Raw genomic sequence first — 25,028 nt, forward strand, 5'->3', positions numbered from 1 at the left:
TAGTTAGTTAAGGATACTTTATTTGCCCCAAAGGGGCCTTAAAGGGCGTTTTTGTGGAACGTTCCCAAACCATTCCATCCGGCGTTTTTAAAGGGACGTACCCAACCCTGTACAAACTCTACCACCTCCTCTGATTCTATACAATACAATGCCATACAAACCAAAATCAAAAAACCAAAATCAAAATCAAAATCAAAATCAAAATCAAACTCAAAATCATAATTTTCAATCAATCAACCTTTTAAATCTTTTGAATCAGAAAACTAATCCACCGTCCCAAACCCTAATTGTCTTTGTCGTGAATATTGTCCGGTCATACTCTCCTCCAACCGCCTCTTTCCTCCTCCCACTTCACCTCCCTTCCGTTTATCCACATTCTTCTATTCGTTAACACCACTGCGTTGCCCCTCGTTCTTTCCTCTCTTGCTCTCTCCACCATCTTATGTCTATATGCTCTCTCTTCAAGTGTTAGTTCCTCGTCGACGCCAATCTCCCACCTTCTCCATATCTCATCACATCTTTCTATCACCTCTTCCTTGTCCTCTTCTTCTTCTAGTTCCGTGAAAATTACAATCTTACCATCCACACCAGTCACCTCCCATGCTTTTCTTATCGGTATCTCTCTTCCTGTTACCTTTTCCATTATCGCTTCCAGCATCTCCCTTCTTTCTTTTGGTCCTTCTCCTGCCACTCTCCTCCAGATCAGATTCTTTTTCCTCTTCTCAATTTTTTCTTTTCTCTCTCTCTCTTTTTTTCCTTCCTCCTCCCTCTCTCTTTTCTCTCTTCTTCTTCTTATCTCCTCTTCTCTCTCCTCTATCATTCGCCTCGTCCTGTTCCTCTCCTCTTCCTGTTCCTTCCTTCTGTCGCTTTCCGGCGGTCTTCTCCATTCCTTCTCGCTCTTCTCTCTTCCTCCGTCTCCTTTTTTCTCTGTCGCCCTCTTCCTTCCTTGGCTATCTTGTTTAGCTTCCCGATTCTTCTTGCCTTCACGACCATTATCCGTCCCTTCCGTGATCCTTCCCCCTGAGTCTGTCGAACCCTCGCTCCAATCCCTTCCCCACTCCTCTCTCCACCCTTCTTCCCCTCGTTCTTCCTTTTCTTCCACCATCCTCTTCTCCTCCACTTCCAGTTGGGTTTTTAGCTTTCTCAGTTCCTCTTTGACTTCCATTCCCGTTCGTATTATTTCCTCTTTAATTTCATGCCCGATTTCCCTTAGCTCCCTCGTAATTTCCTTGATCCATCCTGTCTCTTCCCTCTTTCGCGCCGCTGTCTGTACCTCTTCTTTGTCTGCCACTGTGTGCATAATGAATTATGTTACTTATTGCGCTGTCCTCCTTCTTTCCTCTCTTTGTAAGCCCTAACCTATCCGCCTTCTTGCCCCATGATTCATCTCTTCTTACTTCTATTCTTACCCCCTCTCCCCCGCTTCTTCTATTTTTTCTTACTTACGATTTTCCTCCATTCTATTCGATTCCTTTCTCCTTCGCATTTCGAACCTACTCTCTTATTCTTTCCGCGATATGCTCTTCACCTGCTCTGCGTTGTGCTTACAGTCCACTTTCTCGTATTCTTTCTCTTGCCAGGCATGCACCGCCGCTCTGTCGACTTTCAGTCGTGCCACCCTATCTCGATCGGCCCTCTCACTCACCGCGTTTCCACCGCAGCGACCTGCGCCACTTCGCTCACTCTCGTGCCGATGTCACTTGCTTTCCTGTCACGCCTTGTCGCCCCGCAGTAGTGCCAACCCGCTCTTTTAGGAGGGGCCGGCACTCCGCGCCGCCTCGGCGATCCGCAGTAGTGCCAACCCACTCTTTTGGAGGGGCCGGCACCCCGCGCCGCCTCAGCACCGAACAGCCTCTGTTCCACGCACGTGTCTCCGCTTCCGTGGCTCGCGCATGCCCGTGCTCCCCGCTTCCTCTTCCCTTCTCCGGTCGCCTACCTCAATTGCGTTCCTCCCTCTTCTCTCTTCTTCTCTCCTTCCCTTGTCTTGCTCCGTCCTAACCTCTTTTCTTCCTCGCCGTATTTTCTTGATTTACTTCCGATTTTTCTTGCCCTCCGGCCTTTCTTCAGTTGTACGCCTTCCTCTTTCCTTCCTTCGGGGTTCCCTTTATTCTCTCTTCGTTCCTTGACTCCTACTCCGCCCGTCCTTTCCCTTATTCCTTCTTTCCTTTACGGAGCACCCGTCTTCCTTCCTTACCCAACCGGAAGTCCTCGTTTCGTTTAGTATAGGTAGTCATTAGTTTAGCCACGTTTGTATTTAATCATACGGGTACCTATCCGTATTCGATGTATTGCCGACAAACCAATATTTACGGTGACTCGCGCGAAACGTCGGCGGATCGCGATCAATAGCGTATCGATATTCGCGCGACTCACCCGACTCGTGCTGCTCGCCCGCGGGTGACATCCCCAATCATTTCGAGGGATATGATACTCGCTCGCGCTGTACTTACAGGAGCGCGAACGGCAGGTGCCGCCGAGCACCTCCACTCTTCACACAGACGTAATCGTCGGACTTTTCCATTGAAGTAGTCCGTTATATATCTTTATGGAGGATTCACACTGCGTCCGATGTTCGACGTACGACGATCCGACATCCAATAGGAAATTTTTGTCTCAATAATAAATTCTGTTATTGGATGTCGGATCGTCGTACGTCGAACATCGGACGTGATCGGACGCAATGTGAATCCTCCATTATCGTCAGCGACGAACGTACCAGACGTGCCGTGCTTCGCTTGCTTGTCTGCTTGCCGCTCTGATCTGCCTATTGCACGCCTTGCCTTGCACCACTTTGCATGTGCATGTCTGCCTGCTCCTCCCGCAACCACTGAGGGCCGCCACGAGGAAAAGGACGAGATCAGCGGAGCGACCACCACCCCAGGAGGGCGCCGGGGCACCGACACGGTGAGTCGCTTTTATCGCTTTAAAGCGGGGAGCACACACTTCTGCACAACGCATAATGCGTAAGCATAAGAAAATTGATTGGTCTGGACATACACATGTGCATAAGGAAATAAAGAAGTGTAGCTCCCCGCTTAAAGCGGGGAACATTGACTTTTGCATAACGCATAATGCGTAAGCATAAGAAAATTGATTGGTCTATTTTTTTATGTACATGTGTATGGACCAATCAATTTATTTCTTATGCTTACGCATTATGCGTTGTGCAGAAGTGTGTGCTCCCCGCTTAACGCTCTTCGTTTGCTCGTTGCGTGCATATTGCATAATCGTCATGAGGGGCCGATACCTCTCTGGTCCTTCGAACCAGTATCTTACAGACCAATTCGCGAATCCGGGGAACGCCATACCGCCCTCCGAGCAATACACACAAAATTATAGAATAATGAAAAAAATGATAGATATAACAACATGAAAAATTAAGAGACACGATAGTGTCTCGCGCCAAGTATACGCGAAGCGAGGCCGCATCGTGACTATTTTATGCGACGCGACGAGTTGCGAGCACTCGATATTATATCTCAATAACCGTTCAACCGATCAAGTTCTAAATATAGATCCAATCGATATATAGTTTGGGTTTGAATTGTGTAATAAAAGTGTTATTATTTTTCCGCTACGTGCCCTACAAGCGAAGATATTGCGACGTAAAGTCCAAATCTGAAAAATTTACATTAAGACACGGACTTTTTTTTTTAGACACATTTGCAAGGCAGCAAAGCTGCTTTGAAACGGTTTTTCCCAAATTTTAGCCAAATTAATTAACGAATCTCATTAAAATTATGCTCGTTTTAATCAGTAAGATTAGCCGCAACCCGGTACATAGTCGGATTTTTTATTTTGGCTCTTAAAAAATTTATAAATAAAATACGGACTCGTAGCTAAGCCAACCCGACAGAGGTCTCCACTCTTACTCCTGTCGACCCAGGATTCCTAGCTATCGCTATCGTAAGGCTCTATCACGAAGTAAGAGTAAGGAGATCGAACTTCATAGCGCCCGAGTAGAAAAAGTGGTCCCAATTCGTGGCACCTAATTGCGAGGGAGTCCGCTGAAGGGAATGGATTCTTATCGATGGGCGCCATTTTCAACCTATAGTGCATGTAACATATAACTGTAGGATTTTCAGCACTCGTGAACGCACTCTTAACCTTACCTTACCCGGCCAGCCCGGTCTCTTTGTGCTCCAGTTTGTTTACCTGTGCATTTGTATCTTGTATCGTAAAAACACGTGTTACGTGCGTGAAATAGAGAGTCCGTTAGTGACCATGAACGTATTCAGACGTATTCTGTCGTGTCCTTTATTATTTTGTGAAATTTGCTGATACTCAGCGTTGAGTTTGGATTAATTATTTTGAGTAAGGAAAGAAGAAGATATCGTGAAATGGCGCGTTGGGTAAAAGGATGCACCACGAAAGGAGGAAAAAAAGAGACTTTCACAAAGAAATCTTTTTACAGTTCGCACGGAAAAAATGTTGCAATATTGGCGTGACAATGGAATTGCTGCAAGAGGCATCAATGAATTGAGCAAAGTCGCATCTATGAGTTGCATTTTGAGAAAGATGATATTCTCAGAGAAGATATTTTTCATATGGCAGATGGTGCAACTATTACGGTACAACGTAAAATACCGAAGTTGAAAGAAGATGCTGTTCCATTTATTTTTCCATCGGAGATCAGTTACTGTCGTTTGTATCCCATTAACGAGGAGAAACTGAAAGAACAGCAGAATGGAGAAACGAGCATTACGGCTCAGTTGAAGAGTACGGTTAATTGTTCCATTTCCGTGCCAGCTGAATGTGAATCAGACAATCCTATCTTACATCACGAACAAGGTTTTTCAGTAAATGGAGATAACGAGTTGCAAACGTGGACTGAAATAAAGAAAAATCTGACTAGTCTTACTCTTACATCAGAATACTGGACGTCCGTAATCACAGAAGAGATGGTAATGTGGGCCTACTGGAAACAAGATTTATCTTCCTATACATGGCGTGCTATACTTGACAAAAATATGACACTTCATGTAAGTACCTATCATTGGGTATATTGTAAGATTATGAATACAAAGTCTTTCATGTCACTTCCTGTCACATTTGAAATGTATCTAATGATTTCAGATTTGTGTTGGAGAAAGAGAAATTAATTCTCTAGGTGCGAAAATAAAAAGTATAGAAGACATTCAGAATGTTCTTCAAAAATTATCCAATATCAATCCATAATCCATGTAAGGAAGTCGGCAGTAAAACCTGGTACTTGTTAATATTTATTTATTATCATGTATTTAAATTTTAAAAAATGATATTATAATGAAATGCTTTTTATTTATATATTTTTTTTTATAAGTAAAAGTACAAAGTTTAAAAAATTGTTTCTACATTTGCATTCGAATTACGTTATCGTTCATTTTGTAGTGCAAAATTGTGCGTTGGATATGTGACAAGAGGTTGCTTAGTACGTGGTGTGCAGCGCCAAAGATGTATTCCATGTGCGAAAGAGTACAAAAATATACTTAAAAAGTGGAAGAGGCCAACACCACTACAAACATTGTCAAAGAGCGGTCAATCCCTCCGTACGAGATGTAAAAACAAAAGTTTGTGAACCCTGCCAAAAATGACCGATTAAATCCGATTAAAAATTTTGAATCCGCATGAATCTGGATTCTTGATCTGGAAATCACGGATTTATAACGATTACACCGATCAAAACCGATTGAAACGGATTGGTATTTAACAATGTAATTTCAATCGGTTCCTATCGGTTTGAATCGTTACACGCAGAAAATTTTTCTGGAAAATACCAGTATACACGAACAAAGTAAATACCATACTAATCTTGCACGGCTAAAATATAGTCATAATATGCAAAAAATTTCAAGAAAATATAGGAAATTTAGAAAGCAAAGAATAAAAATATGGCTGATGGACAGAAAACGAGATGTCTGTTGCAGTCATGGCAAAAACACAAGTTGCTGTTATAGGCTGTGGCGGTCAGCTGTCTGCCACGAGCGAACTTGAGAACAGAGATCCCAGGATCCCAGGTTTAGGTCTCTGCTACATAGCCTGTGGAGGGGATAGGCTGTGGAGGGGATAGTCACGTGACGCTGACGTCACGTGACGCTGACGCACACAAGCCAAGCGCCCCGTGTACATGTGCGCTCAGCGCTCGGCCGGCCTCGGCCAGCTAGAGAGAGCAAACATGCTATGCTCTTTCTCTTTCTCTCTTGAACCGGCGCGTCATCAGCCTCGCAGACGAAATACGTATATTAGCGGGCTTGACTGTCGCGTGCCTCTTTCTACACTAGATGCTATCAGATGCGATACACTATCATATCGCTTAATGATTTTACAATTTAGAAGTTAAAATCATTAATTAATTAAATTACCCAAATAGCACTGTTGATCTTTATGAATTCATAAAGATCAGCTGTGCTATCTGGGTTATAATTTCTTGTGTATATAAAAAGTATTAACTTAAAATTAAGGAAGTAAAGGATAGAAAAAGAAGATGAAATCCACTCTTGGCCAACGTGTACGTTTTTTTCTTACAAAATCATCTGTTAGTGATTTAAAAAAATGATTTATAATTAGCACAAAAAAATGTAAACAAAGAATTCATATTAAGGTTTTATTACATGCTAGTGGATAAATTATTCTAATAATATATTTGTTATTTTACTAATAGAAAATATATGTAATAAAATAAAAGAGAGAAATTATTTTTACAACAAAATAAATAATTTTTTAAATAAAGCTGAAGGTTTATTTGAGCCAACGCATGATATTTCCATACAATGTACTTATTTAAGATTTTATATTTGAACATGGTTCGTCTTTTCATTTGGAATTAATGATTAAAATAACAAAATTTTCGATTTTTGGTAAAATCAAGAAAAATATCGAGTAAAAATAATTAAGCAAGGAACAAATATTTCTGTTATGTAAATTTTTTTTTAATAGTCGACGTACACATTGTTGCTCAACGGAAACCGCGAGAAGGTGGTGGTCTCTTCCGTCAGTAGGAAATGTAAAAGTTATTTTCTTTAATATATTAAAGAAAATAACTTCTACATTTCCAATGAATGAATGAATGAATGAATGAATTAATAAATGAATGAATGAATGAATAAATGAATATTTAATGTAAATAGGATAGAAGATAGGTAGAAATAGATAGAATAGATAGAATAAAGGATAGTTTAAAGGATAGACACAAGAGATAGATATAAAAGAATAAATAAAATTAAAAAAGAATATAAAGGACAGAGAATAGAAAAGCAAAAGTAATATATAGAGAATATTATGATAATTTTTAGATCACTTTACACAATTTATAATTAACAGAATGTGGGATAAAATCGTATATATGTATATAGAAAAAATTAAAACAATTAAATTTATAAATGTATGCATACATTCATAAATGAATTGTTTCCTATGTTATACGATGCAAAAAATTATTAACATAATTGTATTCTTTATCTGTTGTGAATTATAAATTGTGTAAAGTGACCTTTATACAAGAAGTATTAAATAATTTAAACCGTTTCAATTTTTTTAATAAATATATTTTTGATCTTATATATATATTAAAGATTGAAATAAAATAAATTGAAAGTTCTAATTCTTACTTTAATAAAATTTTTTATTAGAATAAAAAGAACAATCAATAAAATTTCATAATATTTCAAAATTTAACATTTTCGATCAAGTAAGATTGCAACAGAATAAAAAATTGAGTCGGTCGAAATTATTTAGTACTTCTAGTATTTAACTGATAAAAGCGCACATGCTTACATTACTTAATGTAATATAATGTTTTATATAATATAGTATACGTTAATAAAAAAATATTTTCAAAATATAGTTAAATATTTACAATTGTAAATAATGATTAAAATTAACAAAACAAATAATTTAATAAAACTAATATAAACATTAATAGAATCTAATTTATATATCACAGAATATATATATATATATATATATATATATATATATATCACAGATGGTGTGTATATCACAAAAAAAATATATATATATCACAGATCAGATGGAGGAAATAATCTTTTTATGTATCTTAATATATTTTATCTATATATTTTTTAGACACTGCATTCAAAACAAAATACGGAATGTTTTTTGATTCTGTCATGGAAATGTCATGGGAAAAAATGTTCTTTTTAAGAAATGTCATACTTAAAACTAAAATTTTGAAGTAAAAATTGTAGTTTATGTAAAACAGTTTTTTGTCTACAAAAACAGTATTTTTAAAGATAAAATTTAAATGTAAAAGCATTTTTTAATATTTTGAAATATTTTCCATTTAAATATGTACATTATGTTTTTTCGTTCATTCTATTCAATATCAAATAAAGAATTATTTTGCTTTTAAATGATTATTTTTAATACAGGGTGTTTCTTAAAGACCGCCCACTAAATACATAGTGATACAAAACTGAGTCAAAAAGTCCTGAACCATTTATTTCTATAATGCTTAATAAAGCAGTATAGACAAAAATGGTTCAGGACTTTTCGACTCAGTTTTTAATGAGGTTTAACACTGTGTACTTAGTGGACGATTTTTAAGAAACACCCTGTAATGAATTAAATTTTTTACACAAACGCATTATAATTGTAAAATAATATATTTTTGTCCCTTGAAATATATATATATTGGGTACACTTTTATATTTTTTAAATAATTTTTTTCTATATATACACCAATTTTATTAATGTTCACTTTGCATTTTATTATTCATTTATTTTATTATTTTATTATTTATAGAAAATAGAGTACCACCGGGTTTAATGTTATATAATATGCACCACGGAGAAATTATTCCATCTGATTTTGCTTGTTATATATGTATATATTTGCATACATATTTTTTGACTCTCCACAGCTATTCAGTCCATTGAAATTGAGATTATTCTTGTGCAATAATGTGATGAAGTCCAATGATTAAGAGTCCATACTTTTCCAAATAAGAGCGCAGGTTGTAACTTCTGCAGACTAGATTAAAGGCTCTTATGTTGTTTAGAGCCAAAATCAGAAGATTGTAGATGGAGAATTTCCAGATCTTCTTTTTCTTGTTCTTCTTATTCTTCTTATTTTTCTTCTCTTTTCTTCTTTTTCTTCTTTAATTCTGTTACTCCAAAGTGGGACATCGGACCGTAACAGTGTTCCTCCGTATTATAGGTGGACGTGCCAATCGACAATTATTTCACTGGTCTCAAAGAAGGTGTTTATGTTACTTTTGTAGACCGAGTTTTAGACTCTATATGTAATTCAGAGTCGAACCCAGATGACGAACTATTCTCAAGCAATTGTCTTGTTGTTATTGTATCCTTCGTTTTTATTGAGCGTGATTAATATATTGATGTTCCTTGTTTTCTTCAATATTAATCCATTTTTTTATGTTGTTTTTGATGGAGAATATTGTTTGTAGGTCGAATGGCATTTATTCCTCATTGTCAAATTCTTAGTGTCAAAAATTCCAAATTGGAGAGTCACAAATGTGAAGGACTTTTTCAAAATGTGATGGCTTACATTATAATTCATATAATGATATAATCCATATCATACAATGCTAAAATCGGTGGTACTCATTGTTTTTATTAAAATGTAACGTTAAGTGTACAATCATAAAATTGGCATAATAATTTATTGTAAAATATATATAATCTTTTTAGATTCCACAATTAGATTTACGATTCTAAATATGTCTATAATTGCAACAAAATTTGTAAGAAAATTCAATTTGATGGACTATCAAATATTTATACTTTTTAATTAATAGCACAAAGAAAGAGTATATGAAAAATAATCGTGGATAAAAAGCAGAACAATTCTTTATAAGGAGGTACTCAATGTAAACAAGAATTCAATGAAATATTTTTCAAAATATTAAAAATTATTTTGAAATTGGAGGTTACCCTTTAAATGCAGTTTTTTAATATTTCTTTTTTATTATTTTGACTAGAAAAGTATGGTCTCTAAAAGAACATTTCTAAGTAAAATTAAAGGAATTCTGTATTTTGTCTTATGTTGCATACTTTCAATTCAAGATTTTAAATGAGTATTACATTAAGTCTAAGCTCTCTAAATTTCTGGGAACAAAATTTCACCCGAAATTATTGCAATTTTACTTGAAGCAATAGTGATAATATTAACACTCAAAAGGATATTTCATCTTTTATAACAATTAACATTTAGCTACACCCAAGGAGGGAATTCTCAATCCATGTAGGATCATATTTCAGAAAATTAAGTAAATTTTTTTTTTCGATGAAATCCTATATCTCATTGCTTCAAGTAAACACATTTGTTCTTAAAATTAATAAATTTGTTTAATAAAAAAAATATATATAATATTAAATAGATTCCACATTCTTTCTACTTGAAATGGAACGAGTAGTTGATAATATTCAGAATACTAAATTCTCCATTTTTGTTGACGAAACATCAGATGTAACAAATAATAAATGGATGACGTTTTTTGTAAGATATGTAGATTCTCTGAAACCTTAGATGTTCGATCACAATTAGAAAAATTGATTGAAATTGATGCAAGAGATTGTAGTGCAGAGAAATTATTAAATGCATTTCAATCTGAAATGCATAAACTTCAGATTCCATTTCTAAATATTCTTGCCCTGTCATGCGACAATGCTAAACAACATAAGAGCCTTTAATCTAGTCTGCAGAAGTTACAACCTGCGCTCTTATTTGGAAAAATATGGACTCTTAATCATTGGACTTCATCACATTATTGCACAAGAATAATCTCAATTTCAATGGACTGAATAGCTGTGGAGAGTCAAAAAATATGTATGCAAATATATACATATATAACAAGCAAAATCAGATGGAATAATTTCTCCGTGGTGCATATTATATAACATTAAACCCGGTGGTACTCTATTTTATATAAATAATAAAATAATAAAATAAATGAATAATAAAATGCAAAGTGAACATTAATAAAATTGGTGTATATATAGAAAAAAATTATTTAAAAAATATAAAAGTGTACCCAATATATATATATTTCAAGGGACAAAAATATATTATTTTACAATTATAATGCGTTTGTGTAAAAAATTTAATTCATTACAGGGTGTTTCTTAAAAATCGTCCACTAAGTACACAGTGTTAAACCTCATTAAAAACTGAGTCGAAAAGTCCTGAACCATTTTTGTCTATACTGCTTTATTAAGCATTATAGAAATAAATGGTTCAGGACTTTTTGACTCAGTTTTGTATCACTATGTATTTAGTGGGCGGTCTTTAAGAAACACCCTGTATTAAAAATAATCATTTAAAAGCAAAATAATTCTTTATTTGATATTGAATAGAATGAACGAAAAAACATAATGTACATATTTAAATGGAAAATATTTCAAAATATTAAAAAATGCTTTTACATTTAAATTTTATCTTTAAAAATACTGTTTTTGTAGACAAAAAACTGTTTTACATAAACTACAATTTTTACTTCAAAATTTTAGTTTTAAGTATGACATTTCTTAAAAAGAACATTTTTTCCCATGACATTTCCATGACAGAATCAAAAAACATTCCGTATTTTGTTTTGAATGCAGTGTCTAAAAAATATATAGATAAAATATATTAAGATACATAAAAAGATTATTTCCTCCATCTGATCTGTGATATATATATATTTTTTTTGTGATATACACACCATCTGTGATATATATATATATATATATATATATATATATATTCTGTGATATATAAATTAGATTCTATTAATGTTTATATTAGTTTTATTAAATTATTTGTTTTGTTAATTTTAATCATTATTTACAATTGTAAATATTTAACTATATTTTGAAAATATTTTTTTATTAACGTATACTATATTATATAAAACATTATATTACATTAAGTAATGTAAGCATGTGCGCTTTTATCAGTTAAATACTAGAAGTACTAAATAATTTCGACCGACTCAATTTTTTATTCTGTTGCAATCTTACTTGATCGAAAATGTTAAATTTTGAAATATTATGAAATTTTATTGATTGTTCTTTTTATTCTAATAAAAAATTTTATTAAAGTAAGAATTAGAACTTTCAATTTATTTTATTTCAATCTTTAATATATATATAAGATCAAAAATATATTTATTAAAAAAATTGAAACGGTTTAAATTATTTAATACTTCTTGTATAAAGGTCACTTTACACAATTTATAATTCACAACAGATAAAGAATACAATTATGTTAATAATTTTTTGCATCGTATAACATAGGAAACAATTCATTTATGAATGTATGCATACATTTATAAATTTAATTGTTTTAATTTTTTCTATATACATATATACGATTTTATCCCACATTCTGTTAATTATAAATTGTGTAAAGTGATCTAAAAATTATCATAATATTCTCTATATATTACTTTTGCTTTTCTATTCTCTGTCCTTTATATTCTTTTTTAATTTTATTTATTCTTTTATATCTATCTCTTGTGTCTATCCTTTAAACTATCCTTTATTCTATCTATTCTATCTATTTCTACCTATCTTCTATCCTATTTACATTAAATATTCATTTATTCATTCATTCATTCATTTATTAATTCATTCATTCATTCATTCATTCATTGGAAATGTAGAAGTTATTTTCTTTAATATATTAAAGAAAATAACTTTTACATTTCCTACTGACGGAAGAGACCACCACCTTCTCGCGGTTTCCGTTGAGCAACAATGTGTACGTCGACTATTAAAAAAAAATTTACATAACAGAAATATTTGTTCCTTGCTTAATTATTTTTACTCGATATTTTTCTTGATTTTACCAAAAATCGAAAATTTTGTTATTTTAATCATTAATTCCAAATGAAAAGACGAACCATGTTCAAATATAAAATCTTAAATAAGTACATTGTATGGAAATATCATGCGTTGGCTCAAATAAACCTTCAGCTTTATTTAAAAAATTATTTATTTTGTTGTAAAAATAATTTCTCTCTTTTATTTTATTACATATATTTTCTATTAGTAAAATAACAAATATATTATTAGAATAATTTATCCACTAGCATGTAATAAAACCTTAATATGAATTCTTTGTTTACATTTTTTTGTGCTAATTATAAATCATTTTTTTAAATCACTAACAGATGATTTTGTAAGAAAAAAACGTACACGTTGGCCAAGAGTGGATTTCATCTTCTTTTTCTATCCTTTACTTCCTTAATTTTAAGTTAATACTTTTTATATACACAAGAAATTATAACCCAGATAGCACAGCTGATCTTTATGAATTCATAAAGATCAACAGTGCTATTTGGGTAATTTAATTAATTAATGATTTTAACTTCTAAATTGTAAAATCATTAAGCGATATGATAGTGTATCGCATCTGATAGCATCTAGTGTAGAAAGAGGCACGCGACAGTCAAGCCCGCTAATATACGTATTTCGTCTGCGAGGCTGATGACGCGCCGGTTCAAGAGAGAAAGAGAAAGAGCATAGCATGTTTGCTCTCTCTAGCTGGCCGAGGCCGGCCGAGCGCTGAGCGCACATGTACACGGGGCGCTTGGCTTGTGTGCGTCAGCGTCACGTGACGTCAGCGTCACGTGACTATCCCCTCCACAGCCTATCCCCTCCACAGGCTATGTAGCAGAGACCTAAACCTGGGATCCTGGGATCTCTGTTCTCAAGTTCGCTCGTGGCAGACAGCTGACCGCCACAGACTTGAGAACGCTGTAGAAACCCTGCCGAGCTACCCTAGATATAGGGGTCGATGTTGAATCTTAATCACGCAAGAATATACCGGCGATGCGCCGCGTAGCGGGCGCAAGCCGAACCCTTTCGCCGCGCGAGCCCGCGTTGCCGCTCGCGCCGCGCGCCTTCCGTCGTCTATAAACATATCAGTATAGAACTTTTTTTACTTTTCTCATATTTCCTTGTTAGTATGGCAAACTTATTTACCTTTAGGTTACAATTAAGATGTATCTGATCAAACTATTACTTTTCTTTGTCATATATTAATTTCCGGTTGAATACGCGTATATTCTACCGGTGTGATGTAAATCTAGTACATTTTATTATGAGTATTCTACATTATTCGAGAAAAATTTTCTGCGTGTATGATATTTCATAACGATTATACCGATTGGAAACGATTGAAACGGATTCGTACTCAAAGATGTAATTTCACTCGTTTTCTATCGGTTTGAATCAGTCTAAATTGTTATGATTTCGTGAACTCCAAAATCACGAAATTATAATGATTTAAACGGATTGACTGAGACCGATTCAAACTGATAAAATCCGTGAATTCCAGATATATAAACAGGATTATTTACTACTTTATTATAATTCCATTCTTTGTACTACAAATTTATTACAATGTGCAGTATTTATTTAACCTTTCGAAAACACACCTTTTTTTTCATTTACGGAGAATCTGACTCTACACATACTTTGATTGTCCACCATTTTAAATTGACGAGTGCAATCAGCTTTAAAAAATTCCCAGATGTACTTGAAAAATTGTTAAATCAATTAATATAAATAAAAAGTGCCATTGAAATTATTTACATATTTTAAAAAATTAAAAAAAATTTGTTTTTCTTTTAAATTTTTTAAAATATGTAAATAATTCTAAGGGCACTTTTTATTTATATCAATTAATTTAACAATTTTTCAAGTACATCTGGGAATTTTTTAAAGCTGATCGCACTTGTCAATTTAAAATGGTGGACGATCAAAATGTGTGTAGAGTCAGATTAACAGTGTTCTTTAAAAAAAAAAAAAGTTTTTTACAAAAAAAATTTAATTTTTTTGTTTAATATTTTTGGTTAAAAATTTTTTTGGCAAAAAAAAAGCAAAAAAGAGTCAAATTAACCCTGTGTGTTCTCGAAGGGTTAAATAAAAACATTTTACAGTTTTGCAAATATGGAATTCATGACTTTACCAAAAGGAAATCCTGTAGTAAGAACTCTATTACGTAAAAATGATGTGTTATATACAATTTTAATGATTAAAGCGGATTTAATCCAATTCACATAGCTACTTTCACTACCCAATTTAAATGAATTAAGCGCAGATACGATTGAAACCGATTGAGTATTAGAATTTAGATGAATCCGGAAATATCGCATTAAATCCGATTTCGGTGTTGTATTAAAATTTCACGATTGATGCGGATTCAATACGATTCATATGGTCATTTTATTTACCCGATTAAAATGAATTAAGATTAATACAATTGAAACCGATTCAGTCGGATTCAGATGAATCCGGAAATATCGCATTAAATCCGATTTTGGTGTTGTATTAAAATTTTACGATTGATGCGGATTCAACACGATTCATGTGCTTACTTTATTCACCCAATTAAAATGGATGTGCATTAATACGATTGAAACTGATAACGACGGATTCAGATTAATCCGGAAATGCCGAATTAAAAACGATTCCGATTGATTTGTTATTAGAACCAATTCACTTCCAATCGGGCATCCGATTAACCGGATTGAAAACGCATTCATTCCGATTTAATTTCACCAAATTTAATACGGAACCAATCGGATTTAATCGGTCATTTTTAGCAGGGAAGTATACGTCAGTTGCATTATACATTTTGATTAATTCTGCAGCCGTTATTTATCATACGCTTAAAAGTACTTATTGTTATCTTATGATATATACATATAACACTGTGTTTCATGCAGATCGTCAAACTTGAGGAGAAGAAAGTTGCTCTAGAGACGCAAGTGGAGATACTATCGTACGAAAATGAGAATCTGAAATCATCGATAAGTAAACAGATGAATGAAATGCAAATGTATCAAAAGGGATCTTTAACTCAGGATCAAACAGCCTCTTTGTTGCAGGAGGTAAAAATTCTCGAGGAAAAATTAGACAATGCTCAGAAGGGGAAGGAATTTTTTAGAGAGCAATGGGGCAAAGCGGTTCGCGAATTACACAGAATGAAAGTGGATTATTAACAAGCTATGCAAGTTTAAATCAAGAATAGTAGGGAGGAACTAATGAGCGCGGAGTATGTTATAACACTATTTTAACTAATTTTCTTTGTACAAGGAATCTCACTTCAGTCTAAGTCTTACAGTGGTAAAATTTGAGATAAACTGGTAATTAAATTAAAACAAAAATAATAGAGTATCTTTGTTCTTCGCGATATGCATATGTTAAATATAAAATTTCTTGAAATGTTGGTGATATTGAGTCATTTTACACGCTCGTACCTTACATTTTTACAGAATCTAATCGTATAACTCCGTCACTATTGAAATACTCAATACAATTTGAATATGATTTGATAGTAGTGGAACATCTTGTACTTTGATATTAACAACAATTCTATTATGACTTAAATTTTCACTTTTCTCGCATGTAGCCTCGCAGAAATTTTGTCTGCAAGCTTTGAACAATGATCAAATTTTGCTGAACGAGCTGCAGAAGGAGATCGATGTGATCAAGCCGAAACAATCCTTTGCTCCGGAAGAATAACCTACAATCAAATATTTACGACAGCCGACGACATCTGTTACGACATTCCCTGTAATAGTAATAAAACCGTTTATGATAAATCAGAGGAATATAATGAGCGGTTGCGGGCGCTGAGAGAGGAACGCGAGTCCCTTTTAAAGACCGGAAATTACACAGCCGATGACGTGTAATAAAAAAACTTAACACAGAGATTCGATCTTTACTGGTAAGCAGATAGCGAATTTATTTCCTGCTTGGCTTTCTCTGATTAACATTCAATCTTTACATATGAAGAAGAAACATACACATCTCGAAACAAAAAACCATGACATGTTGCAAAATAAATTTATATACATTTGTATAAATAAATATTTTATTAAAATCTTTTTAATCCTTTTGTGTTTATTATACTCTTTTAAAGTATGGAAGTACGTTTAGGGGGCAAAATAGTTCGTCAGCCATCTCGGTCCTTCGTAAGTCAAGGCTCGATTCACATCGTACCATTTTCCTTTAGGTAGATAGAATTGCGTCTTTTGGCAGCCTCTACGGTCACTGGAGCAACTAGTATATTCTCTCCAAGAAGATATTCTGTAATTCAATTAAGCAGCAACATTCGATTATGTATTGTTTACAGATCACCTTGTGTGTGCTTTCAAGATTTATAAAGACTATATATTTATGAATAAGTAATAGTTCTAATTTTTGGCAAATCTGGAATACAATCTTCACATTGTTACGAACTTACCATCATTAATCTTGTGAGCTTCCGAGTTAAGCGGATCAATTAATCCACCAAATAGGTGGATTTACGGGAGTGCCCTTTTCGATAGCTTGCTTCATAGCGTTTATAATTTCGCCGGTATAAATGGCGTGCAGTTCGGTATAGGTTAGGTTAGGTGAAAGGGTGTGGTCATCTAATGACCATTCACGCGGAGACCTGAGGTCCATTGTGATACCCTATTTTTAACCCTTGACCCGTCTTTACCACCTCGCGTTGAAACACTTCCAGTTCCGTGCGAAGCTCATTATATTGTCAATGCCCATCTCCGCTGCGTCTTCCAGTCCATCCAGAAATTCTTGTCCCATTGTCTGGAGGCGTCGGTTTTCTAGGGCTGGACACCAGCACATCAGATGCTCAATTGTTTCTTCTTCCTCGTTGCATTCTCTGCAGCTGCTGTCATCTGTGATTTTCCATTTCTGGAGGTTCACTCCGACCGCACAGTTTCCTGTGACAACTCCTGCTGCTATGCGAACCAGGTTCTTCTTGTGTTTCAATAGTTGCCTAGTCCTATTGTTATCTATCTTAGGCCAGAGATTTCGGGCTATCCCGCAATCATTCCGGTTTTGCCAAATCTCTCTGTGTTTCTCCAGTATAATTTCCTCTATGGCATCTTTTAGTAAACTGATCGGTGGTAGTGGGGAGTCCATTACCTCCGCGCCGTTCCCTCCCGCCCCCAGCTTTGCCAGTCTGTCCGCACCTATGTTTCCTACCACATTTTTGTGACCGGGAACCCAGCGCAGACCGACCCCGTCGCCGCGGAGCCAGGACAACGCTTCTTGGCAACTCATCACTACCTTTGATCTCACTGTTTTTGATGCAATACTTCTGAGCGCAGCCTGACTGTCAGAATAGATTGTGACATCCCTTAATGGTTTGCCACTCACCCAGATTAGCCTGGCTGCCTCCCTTATTGTACAGATTTCTGCCTGTATGGCGTGGCAACCGTTCTTTAGTCTGTATGACTTCTGGATGTTGAGCGCCTCAGAGTAGATTCCAATGCCTGCACCCGTTTTGGTTATGGAGGCATCGGTGTAGACTGATGTCTCGTGTTCGTTTATCACCGAGTTATCCTCCCATTCCTCCTTAGAGGGGATGCGTATGTTAACACACCCCTCGAAGTTATGCCTGGCAATTAAGTAGTCCGTTGGACTATTCAGGTTTAGTCCTTTGTTACTGTTCAGTTTTCCGATCTCCTCCAGTATTCTTGAATGTCCGTAGTTGATCGGCTTCCAGAGATTTGACTCCCTGAGCCTTACGGCTCCTTTTGCTGCTTGGCCTATAACGTACAGCTCAAGTGGTTGTAGGTTCAAGATTGCCTCCAATGCAGCTTGTGCTGTATTATTCCTCACTCCTGTGATACCCAGGGCTGCAAGCCTTTGTACCTTGGTGAGGCTCTTTTTGTTTACCTCCTTGTTCATGGCTTCCCACCAGACTAATGCTCCGTATGTAATGATCGGTCTTATTACCGCAGTGTACATCCAATGTATGATTTGCGGCATCAGGCCCCATTTCCTTCCAAACATTTTCCTACACGCATAGTAGGCAATTATTCCTTTTCTCATCCTTTCCTCCACGTTCCTTTTCCATGAGAGTTTGGAGTCTAGGATAATTCCGAGGTATTTAATTTCCTTTGAAAGTGTAAGTGCCTTCCCCTCCAGCTTTGGTGGTGTAAAATTGGGTATTTTATACTTTCTTGTGAATAGGATGAGCTCGGTCTTGCTCGGGTTTACCCCTAGACCATTCTCTCCTGCCCACTTTGATAGTTCTTTTAGCGCAGATTCCATAATCTCACTGATTGTAAACAAGTATTTGCCTGTGATCAGTATGACTACGTCATCTACATATGCTATAATTTTGATCCCTTTCTCTTTAAAGATTGTTAGGATCTTGTTTATCACGATCAACCACAATAGCGGTGATATCACTCCTCCTTGCGGTGTGCCTCTTGTTGCCTTCTTGCTAGTGGAGCTGTTGCCTATTTCCGAGGTAATAACTCTGCTTTCCAGCATCCTTATCACCCACTCCGTGACCATGTGCTCTACACCTAATGTTTCTAAAGCCTCTTTTATAGATTCAGTTTTGACGTTGTTGAAAGCCCCCTCTATGTCAAGGAATGCAGCCAAAGTGTATTCCTTGTCTTTGACGGATTTTTCAATTGTTCCGACAACCACGTGTAGTGCGCTTTCGACCGATTTGCCTCTTAGATAGGCATGTTGCATTTTGCACAGATTTTCTATGTTTGTGGTCTTTTTTATATGCATGTCTATCAGTCTCTCTAGTGTCTTCAGTAGAAACGATGATAGACTAATAGGCTTAAAATCTTTTGGCGTAGTGTGACTCGGTTTACCAGCCTTGGTTATAAACGCCACCCTTACCTCTCTCCATCTTCTCGGTATGTAGCCTAATGCAAGACATTCCACGAAGATTCTCTTTAACATATCCCAATAATGCTGTTCAGAGATTTTTGTAGCATAATGGGTAGTATCCCATCCGGGCCCGCAGATTTGTATGGGTCAAAGAAATGCACCGCCCATAATACTCTCTCCTCTGTGACGATCATTTTCGCCCTCGTTTCTCTCTCCGCAGGGGTCATCAAATCCCCCCGTCTGTGGAAATCATCCCTTCTTACATCATTGTAATCAATGTTCCCGCACCCAGGAAAGTGGGTGTTCATAAGAAGTTCCAGGGTCTCGTTGTTGGACTCAGTCCACGAGCCATCCGGTTTCATGATGTTACTTGGGATCGCTGGATCCTTTGATAACACCTTTCTGAACCTTGCGGCCTCGCTAGTATCCATAAGAGATTCGCTGAACTCCTTAAACGATTCCCACTTTGCTTCTCTTATCTTATACTTAAACTCATTAAAGCTGGTCTTATATATATCCCAGCTCTCTTTTGTCTTATCCCTTTTTGCATTGTTGTAGAGCTTCCTTGTTTCCGTCCTTAGTTGCCTAAGCTCGCCATTCCACCAGGGTTTGGTGGCTTTGCGTGAGCGGCTAACAGGGCAGGATTTTTTGAAAGCCCTTATTAGTGCAACTTCTAGTTCATTAACTAGAGCTTCTATTCCCTCGATAGATGGGTACTTTGACATTTGGAACTCTGGTCCCCCATTCCCGTACCCCTCCACGAGTTCGCTAAACATTTCCCAGTTAGTTCTTTTGGGGTTCCTAAAGGGCTTGCTAGTTGGGGCCGCGCGGTTTATTCTAAATAAAATTCTCCTATGATCCGAGAAGGATCGTTTTAAGGAGACCCTCCAGTCCTCAACTATCAACCCCTCCTCGCCTGTGGTCAAGGTCAGATCTATCACCTCTTCCCTAACCTTGTTCACAAACGTCGGCATATTGCCTCTATTGCAAACAGTCAGGTTATTTGTAAGAATAAAATCCATTATTGACTCACCTCTCTCATTTATATCCTTGCTTCCCCATTGGATGTGGTGTCCATTGGCATCGCGTCCTATCACCAGTTGTCTGCCCTGCTTCCTGGCTACCAATACCAGGTTTTGGACGGCCTCTGGTGGTGGTTCAGCCTCATCATATGGCATGTATACAGAAGCCAGAAGAAGCTTCATGTTCCCCTGGCTCTCGCAGGTTGCCACGGTCAGGTCATTTGTGCTATATTGTGTTAGTAGTGTGAGTTTTAGGGATCTCTTTGCCACTATACACGCTCTTTTCTTACCTGCAGTCTGAGAATGTAGCAGGGTGTACTCCTTGGTCCTTAGTCCTCGGACCCTGTCCTTTGCAAGCCAGGGCTCTTGGACCAGGGCCACATCCACATTCTTTTCAGTCATGAACAGCATCAAGTCCTCCGTGGCCGCCTCGCAGTGATTCAGATTAATCTGAACCACCTGAAGCCCTGGCCGTTGCGCTGCTCTTGTCATTTGGAAGCCTCGCTTTCAGCGTACCCAAGCCGAATTTGATGCTTCCTTTTGACTTCCTAAGAGTGTCCATAGACTCGTCATCAATCGTGAAGACGAAGTCCTTTCCTTTGCCATTTTGACTCTTGGCCGATGAGATAATCCTCCAGCTTTGAGTCTTCAGGCCTTTATTCTGTTTGCCCAAAATCTTCACCACGGTATCGTCTTCTTCCGGAACCGGAGGTGGGATCCATAGTGAGATTTTCTTCCTCAGCGGTAGTTGTGACATCTGGATGACCTCGAGTTGGGCCCCCTGCCAGAGCTCGCCGCAGCTGCCGATGACTTGCGTTAGAAAGTCGCGTGACTTTCTGTTGCTGCATCCAACAACTTTGACGCCCTTCTGCCAGCCGGCCCCGTCGAAGTCAACCTCCCCGCAACTATCTCCATCCAGCTCGGCTATGGCCAGCAGAACCCTCGTTTCCACCTCCATCCACCTTTCGGCCGTCATCCTGCCATCCGGATCAGAACGATCTATGATGGCAATCCGACAGTCCTCGGGCGAATCGAAGCTTATCGAGGGCTTGACCCTTTTTGCTTCGCTTTCCTCTTCGTCGCCCGATCGCACCCTCTTTACCGTTTTCCTTTCGGAAGGTGGCAAATTGGGTTTGTCCGGCTTTGGAGATTCCACCGTAGCGTTGGCTCTCTGTAGCTTTTTTGCCGGCTTAGTCCTTGCTACCTCTCTTTCTTCGGTGATTGTCTCCAGTTTTTGTTGCTGTTGTTCGGCTTCAAATTTGGAGACCTTTTTCTTGTTTAGTTTGATGAGGTCCCTGTCCCTGGTGGTCAGTTCCTCATCCTTCTTGTTATCCATTTTTTTTTAGAAATGACAGGGCATTTCTGTAGGCTTTCCTAGCCTTTTGAGCTGCCGTCATCTCTTTCTTTTTGGATCTTGCTTCCTCCTGGCAAGCTATGTCGGCCTCTGAGTCAAGAAGATCCCTCTCGACGTCGGAGTCCATACAGTCAACACTGCCACCCTTAAGCGATTGCTCGTCATCGGTCGCCCTGTCGATCTGTACTTTCTCCAGCCGGGAAGAGATGCTCCTCGGACTCGCCCCGCCCGCAGGAGTAGCAATCTCCATTTTTCCACTTGATGCTTGTAGAGTGGTTCCGACAGCCAAGTGTTCCACCGTCGGCTCCGAATCGAGTAATATTGAGCCCCCCCCAGAATCCGATCGGAGCTCAGCCACTTCCAAGAAAGTGGAAGGATTCCCCATTTCTGGGTTACCTCCTGGGGTATATCTATTTATATCACTCTCTTCCATTGTGGTTTCGGGTTTTTTGATTCCCTTGTCCGCGATCGCTTATTCCGCTCAGAGACAAGTCTCTGATTGTTATTCACGACTGTCCAGAGAGACCTCCCTGGACGTTCACCATCCGCAACCTGTGGACGCGCCCGGTAGCATGGGAAAACTGCCCTTCACTTTTTAAAAGTGTCCCGGGTGCAGTTCGGTATACTCTCGGCAGATCTCAATGGTCTGATAAAATGCAGATAAATATTATTTTTTCGCTATGGCGTAATCTCGGATAGAATTTTCCAGATTACTCACTTCATCGTCATATTCCCATGGCACGAAAGAATATTGCAACGACGGCATGAAAACGTTGACCTGCAACCATCTAATGAATATCTCTTTGGATGGGTATTCCGTTCCGTTGAGCGAACCGTCCAAGTAGCCATTTCCGCGCGCGCCGATCATGTCCGGCAACACGTGGACGTATCAGTTGAGATTTATCTGCAGCAGCGTCGTGATCAGCGTGGGGAGACCGTTATTCCACGTCCACCTGGTGTCCTTGTCGATCATGCGAACGACTGTTCCATTTCACGATATCTTCTTCTTCTTCTTTCCTTACTCGAAATAATTAATCCAAACTCAACGCTGAGTATCAGCAAATTTTACAAAATAATAAAGGACACGACAGAATACGTCTGAATACGTTCATGGTCACTAACGGACTCTCTATTTCACGAACGAAACACGTGTTTTCACGATGCAAATGCACAGGTAAACAAACTGGAGCACGAAGAGACCGGGCTGGCCGGGTTATGCTGCGTTCCCACTACACGCGACGCGCAACGCGTATAGTGGGAACGCAGCATTACTTCGTGGGCTCTATAAATATGAGTAATCTCGTTCGCCATTTTTCTTCCAATTATCTGTGAAAACATAACCTTTTTGTAAACGTCAATACGCTTTTCGGTCTCGCGATTAATGTAAAAATTTAGCTGAAATGTCAATTCTGTAAAATAGAAAATAAGTATTAATTGATTCTTAATTGATTAGACGTGTGTTCTTAAACGCGCGACAGTATAATTTGTTTTATAAGTGTCGTATTTATCGTAAATCGACACATCGTGACTCTGTTTCATTGTACGTATTTGGAGCAGTAATTTCAAGGGCAGAAGGTATATTATTTAAATAATACTCATCGCGAAAAATTGTTTTCATGTTGCAGTTTTGTCACATTTTGACATATTTGTGTTTTTAGATTAAGTATTTGGTTGTTTGTAAAATGTCAACTGAGGACAATGAAAAAAATCCAAGTACGTCGCATCCTGGGCCAAATGTTGAGGTAATTGCCGCCTAAATTTTTAATTTTTTCTTTCATTTACTAATTTAATGCTCCATTTATCATATTTAATATACTTCCACTCATTTCAGGACCCTAAGCTTCAAGAGTATTACACAGATGAAGAAATTGAAAGTTTGTTGATCGAAAATCTCTACCTGAAGAGTCAGCTGAAACGGTTACATCCTAAAATGTTAACTGACGACAATCAAAAAAATCCAAGTACGTCGCATTCTGGACCAAATGTTGAGGTAATTGCCGCATAAATTCCTAATTTTTTTTTTCGTTTACTAATGTAATGCTCTATTTATCTTATTTAATATACTTCCACTCATTTTAGGACCCTAAGCTTCAAGAGTATTACGCAGATGAAAAAACTGAAAGCTTGTTGGTCGAAAATCTCTACCTGAAGAGTAAGCTGAAACGGTTACATCTTATTTTGAAAATGTTCTCTCATAATCCGAAAGTTGCTGAATATTTACAACAGCACAATGTCAAATAATTTATTCGCCTTTTTTGATTACTTTGTATCAAATAAAACTAGTGTACAAATAAAAAATTATACTTTGTATCAAATAAAATGATTTTGAACTGTATAAAATAAATTTCATTTTCCAAAAGATTGTTACTCCATAAATAACACTGTAACTGCATAATAATAATAATAATAATAATAATGTACATTGACTAATAAAAACTCATGCTCACAATATCTCCAGAGGAATTAATTTTTGAAAACAATACTTTATTTCATAAAATACATATTTATAGACCATATATAATATTTATTACAAAGTAACAAGCAGTTTCAAAGGGTTTACTTATATGTTTAAGCACTTTTTGGTTAAGCTTTTTTCAAACTTGCAGACCCAAAAACATTCTTCCGTTGTTTGCTGTTCTCAGAAAAATTTTTGGTACAAAACGAACAGTGAAAAAATGCTTAATAATTTTTTTCTTTAAATCACAGCACGTGGGAAAAATTGTTTCTACATTTTTATGAATGCATTCGATGAGCCTGGAGTTTCCATTTCTCAAAATGAAATCCTTGTAGATTTTCTAGTAATGGTCAGAATGTAAAACTAAGTTGAACGTTTCAAAACAAGGCTCTTTCAAGCCATCCAAATTCAATGCTGTCGTGTATAGTTTCGCCTTTTTTATAAAATCATTCTGTGGTAAATTTTTCCTCAACGAAAATGCAACACATTCTTCACAAATATGCTTTACAACTGCATTCGTCGTACTTCCAGCCAAATAGAATGCATTCTTTGCATCGTATTCGTTAACAATATCGCAAAAAAAAAAAAACTAAAC

The 25,028-nt window shown here is 36.7% G+C and overlaps 3 protein-coding genes and 2 long non-coding RNA genes across 6 annotated transcripts in view; 1 reads left to right on the plus strand and 4 right to left on the minus strand.

Moving 5' to 3' along the window:
• LOC143907676 (uncharacterized) overlaps positions 1-25,028 on the minus strand; it is an 89,094-nt gene that overhangs the window by 30,347 nt on the left and 33,719 nt on the right. The gene's annotated exons all lie outside the window — the stretch shown is intronic.
• On the minus strand, positions 4-2,214 carry LOC143907658 (uncharacterized). Its single transcript, XM_077424544.1, has 2 exons — positions 1,447-2,214; positions 4-1,290 (listed from the first exon to the last, which is right to left on the minus strand). The coding sequence occupies exons 1-2, from the start codon at positions 1,484-1,486 to the stop codon at positions 314-316; spliced, it is 1,017 nt and encodes a 338-aa protein (XP_077280670.1). The 5' UTR covers positions 1,487-2,214; the 3' UTR covers positions 4-313.
• Positions 5,397-24,679, plus strand: LOC143907666 (uncharacterized). 2 transcript variants are annotated; one of them, XM_077424554.1, is made up of 6 exons: positions 5,397-5,537; positions 15,678-16,006; positions 16,364-16,681; positions 23,637-23,720; positions 23,810-23,968; positions 24,058-24,679. In XM_077424554.1, exons 4-6 carry the CDS (start codon positions 23,661-23,663, stop codon positions 24,217-24,219), a joined length of 381 nt encoding a protein of 126 aa, XP_077280680.1. In that variant the 5' UTR covers positions 5,397-5,537; positions 15,678-16,006; positions 16,364-16,681; positions 23,637-23,660; the 3' UTR covers positions 24,220-24,679. The 2 variants fall into 2 exon arrangements, with proteins under 2 accessions (XP_077280680.1, XP_077280681.1); XM_077424555.1 differs by lacking the exons at positions 5,397-5,537; positions 15,678-16,006; positions 16,364-16,681 and adding an exon at positions 23,223-23,553.
• LOC143907668 (uncharacterized) lies at positions 16,908-21,053 on the minus strand. The gene is made up of 3 exons (XR_013259932.1): positions 20,915-21,053; positions 20,636-20,850; positions 16,908-17,043 (listed from the first exon to the last, which is right to left on the minus strand). It is a non-coding gene; the product is annotated as an uncharacterized LOC143907668 (long non-coding RNA).
• On the minus strand, positions 21,951-22,831 carry LOC143907664 (uncharacterized). Its single transcript, XM_077424552.1, has 2 exons — positions 22,697-22,831; positions 21,951-22,624 (listed from the first exon to the last, which is right to left on the minus strand). The coding sequence occupies exon 2, from the start codon at positions 22,409-22,411 to the stop codon at positions 21,953-21,955; it is 459 nt and encodes a 152-aa protein (XP_077280678.1). The 5' UTR covers positions 22,412-22,624; positions 22,697-22,831; the 3' UTR covers positions 21,951-21,952.

This window comes from Temnothorax americanus, unplaced genomic scaffold, assembly GCF_048541705.1.
Source record: "Temnothorax americanus isolate GAGA-0224 unplaced genomic scaffold, ASM4854170v1 Scaffold86, whole genome shotgun sequence".
Classification (NCBI taxonomy): domain Eukaryota; kingdom Metazoa; phylum Arthropoda; class Insecta; order Hymenoptera; family Formicidae; genus Temnothorax; species Temnothorax americanus.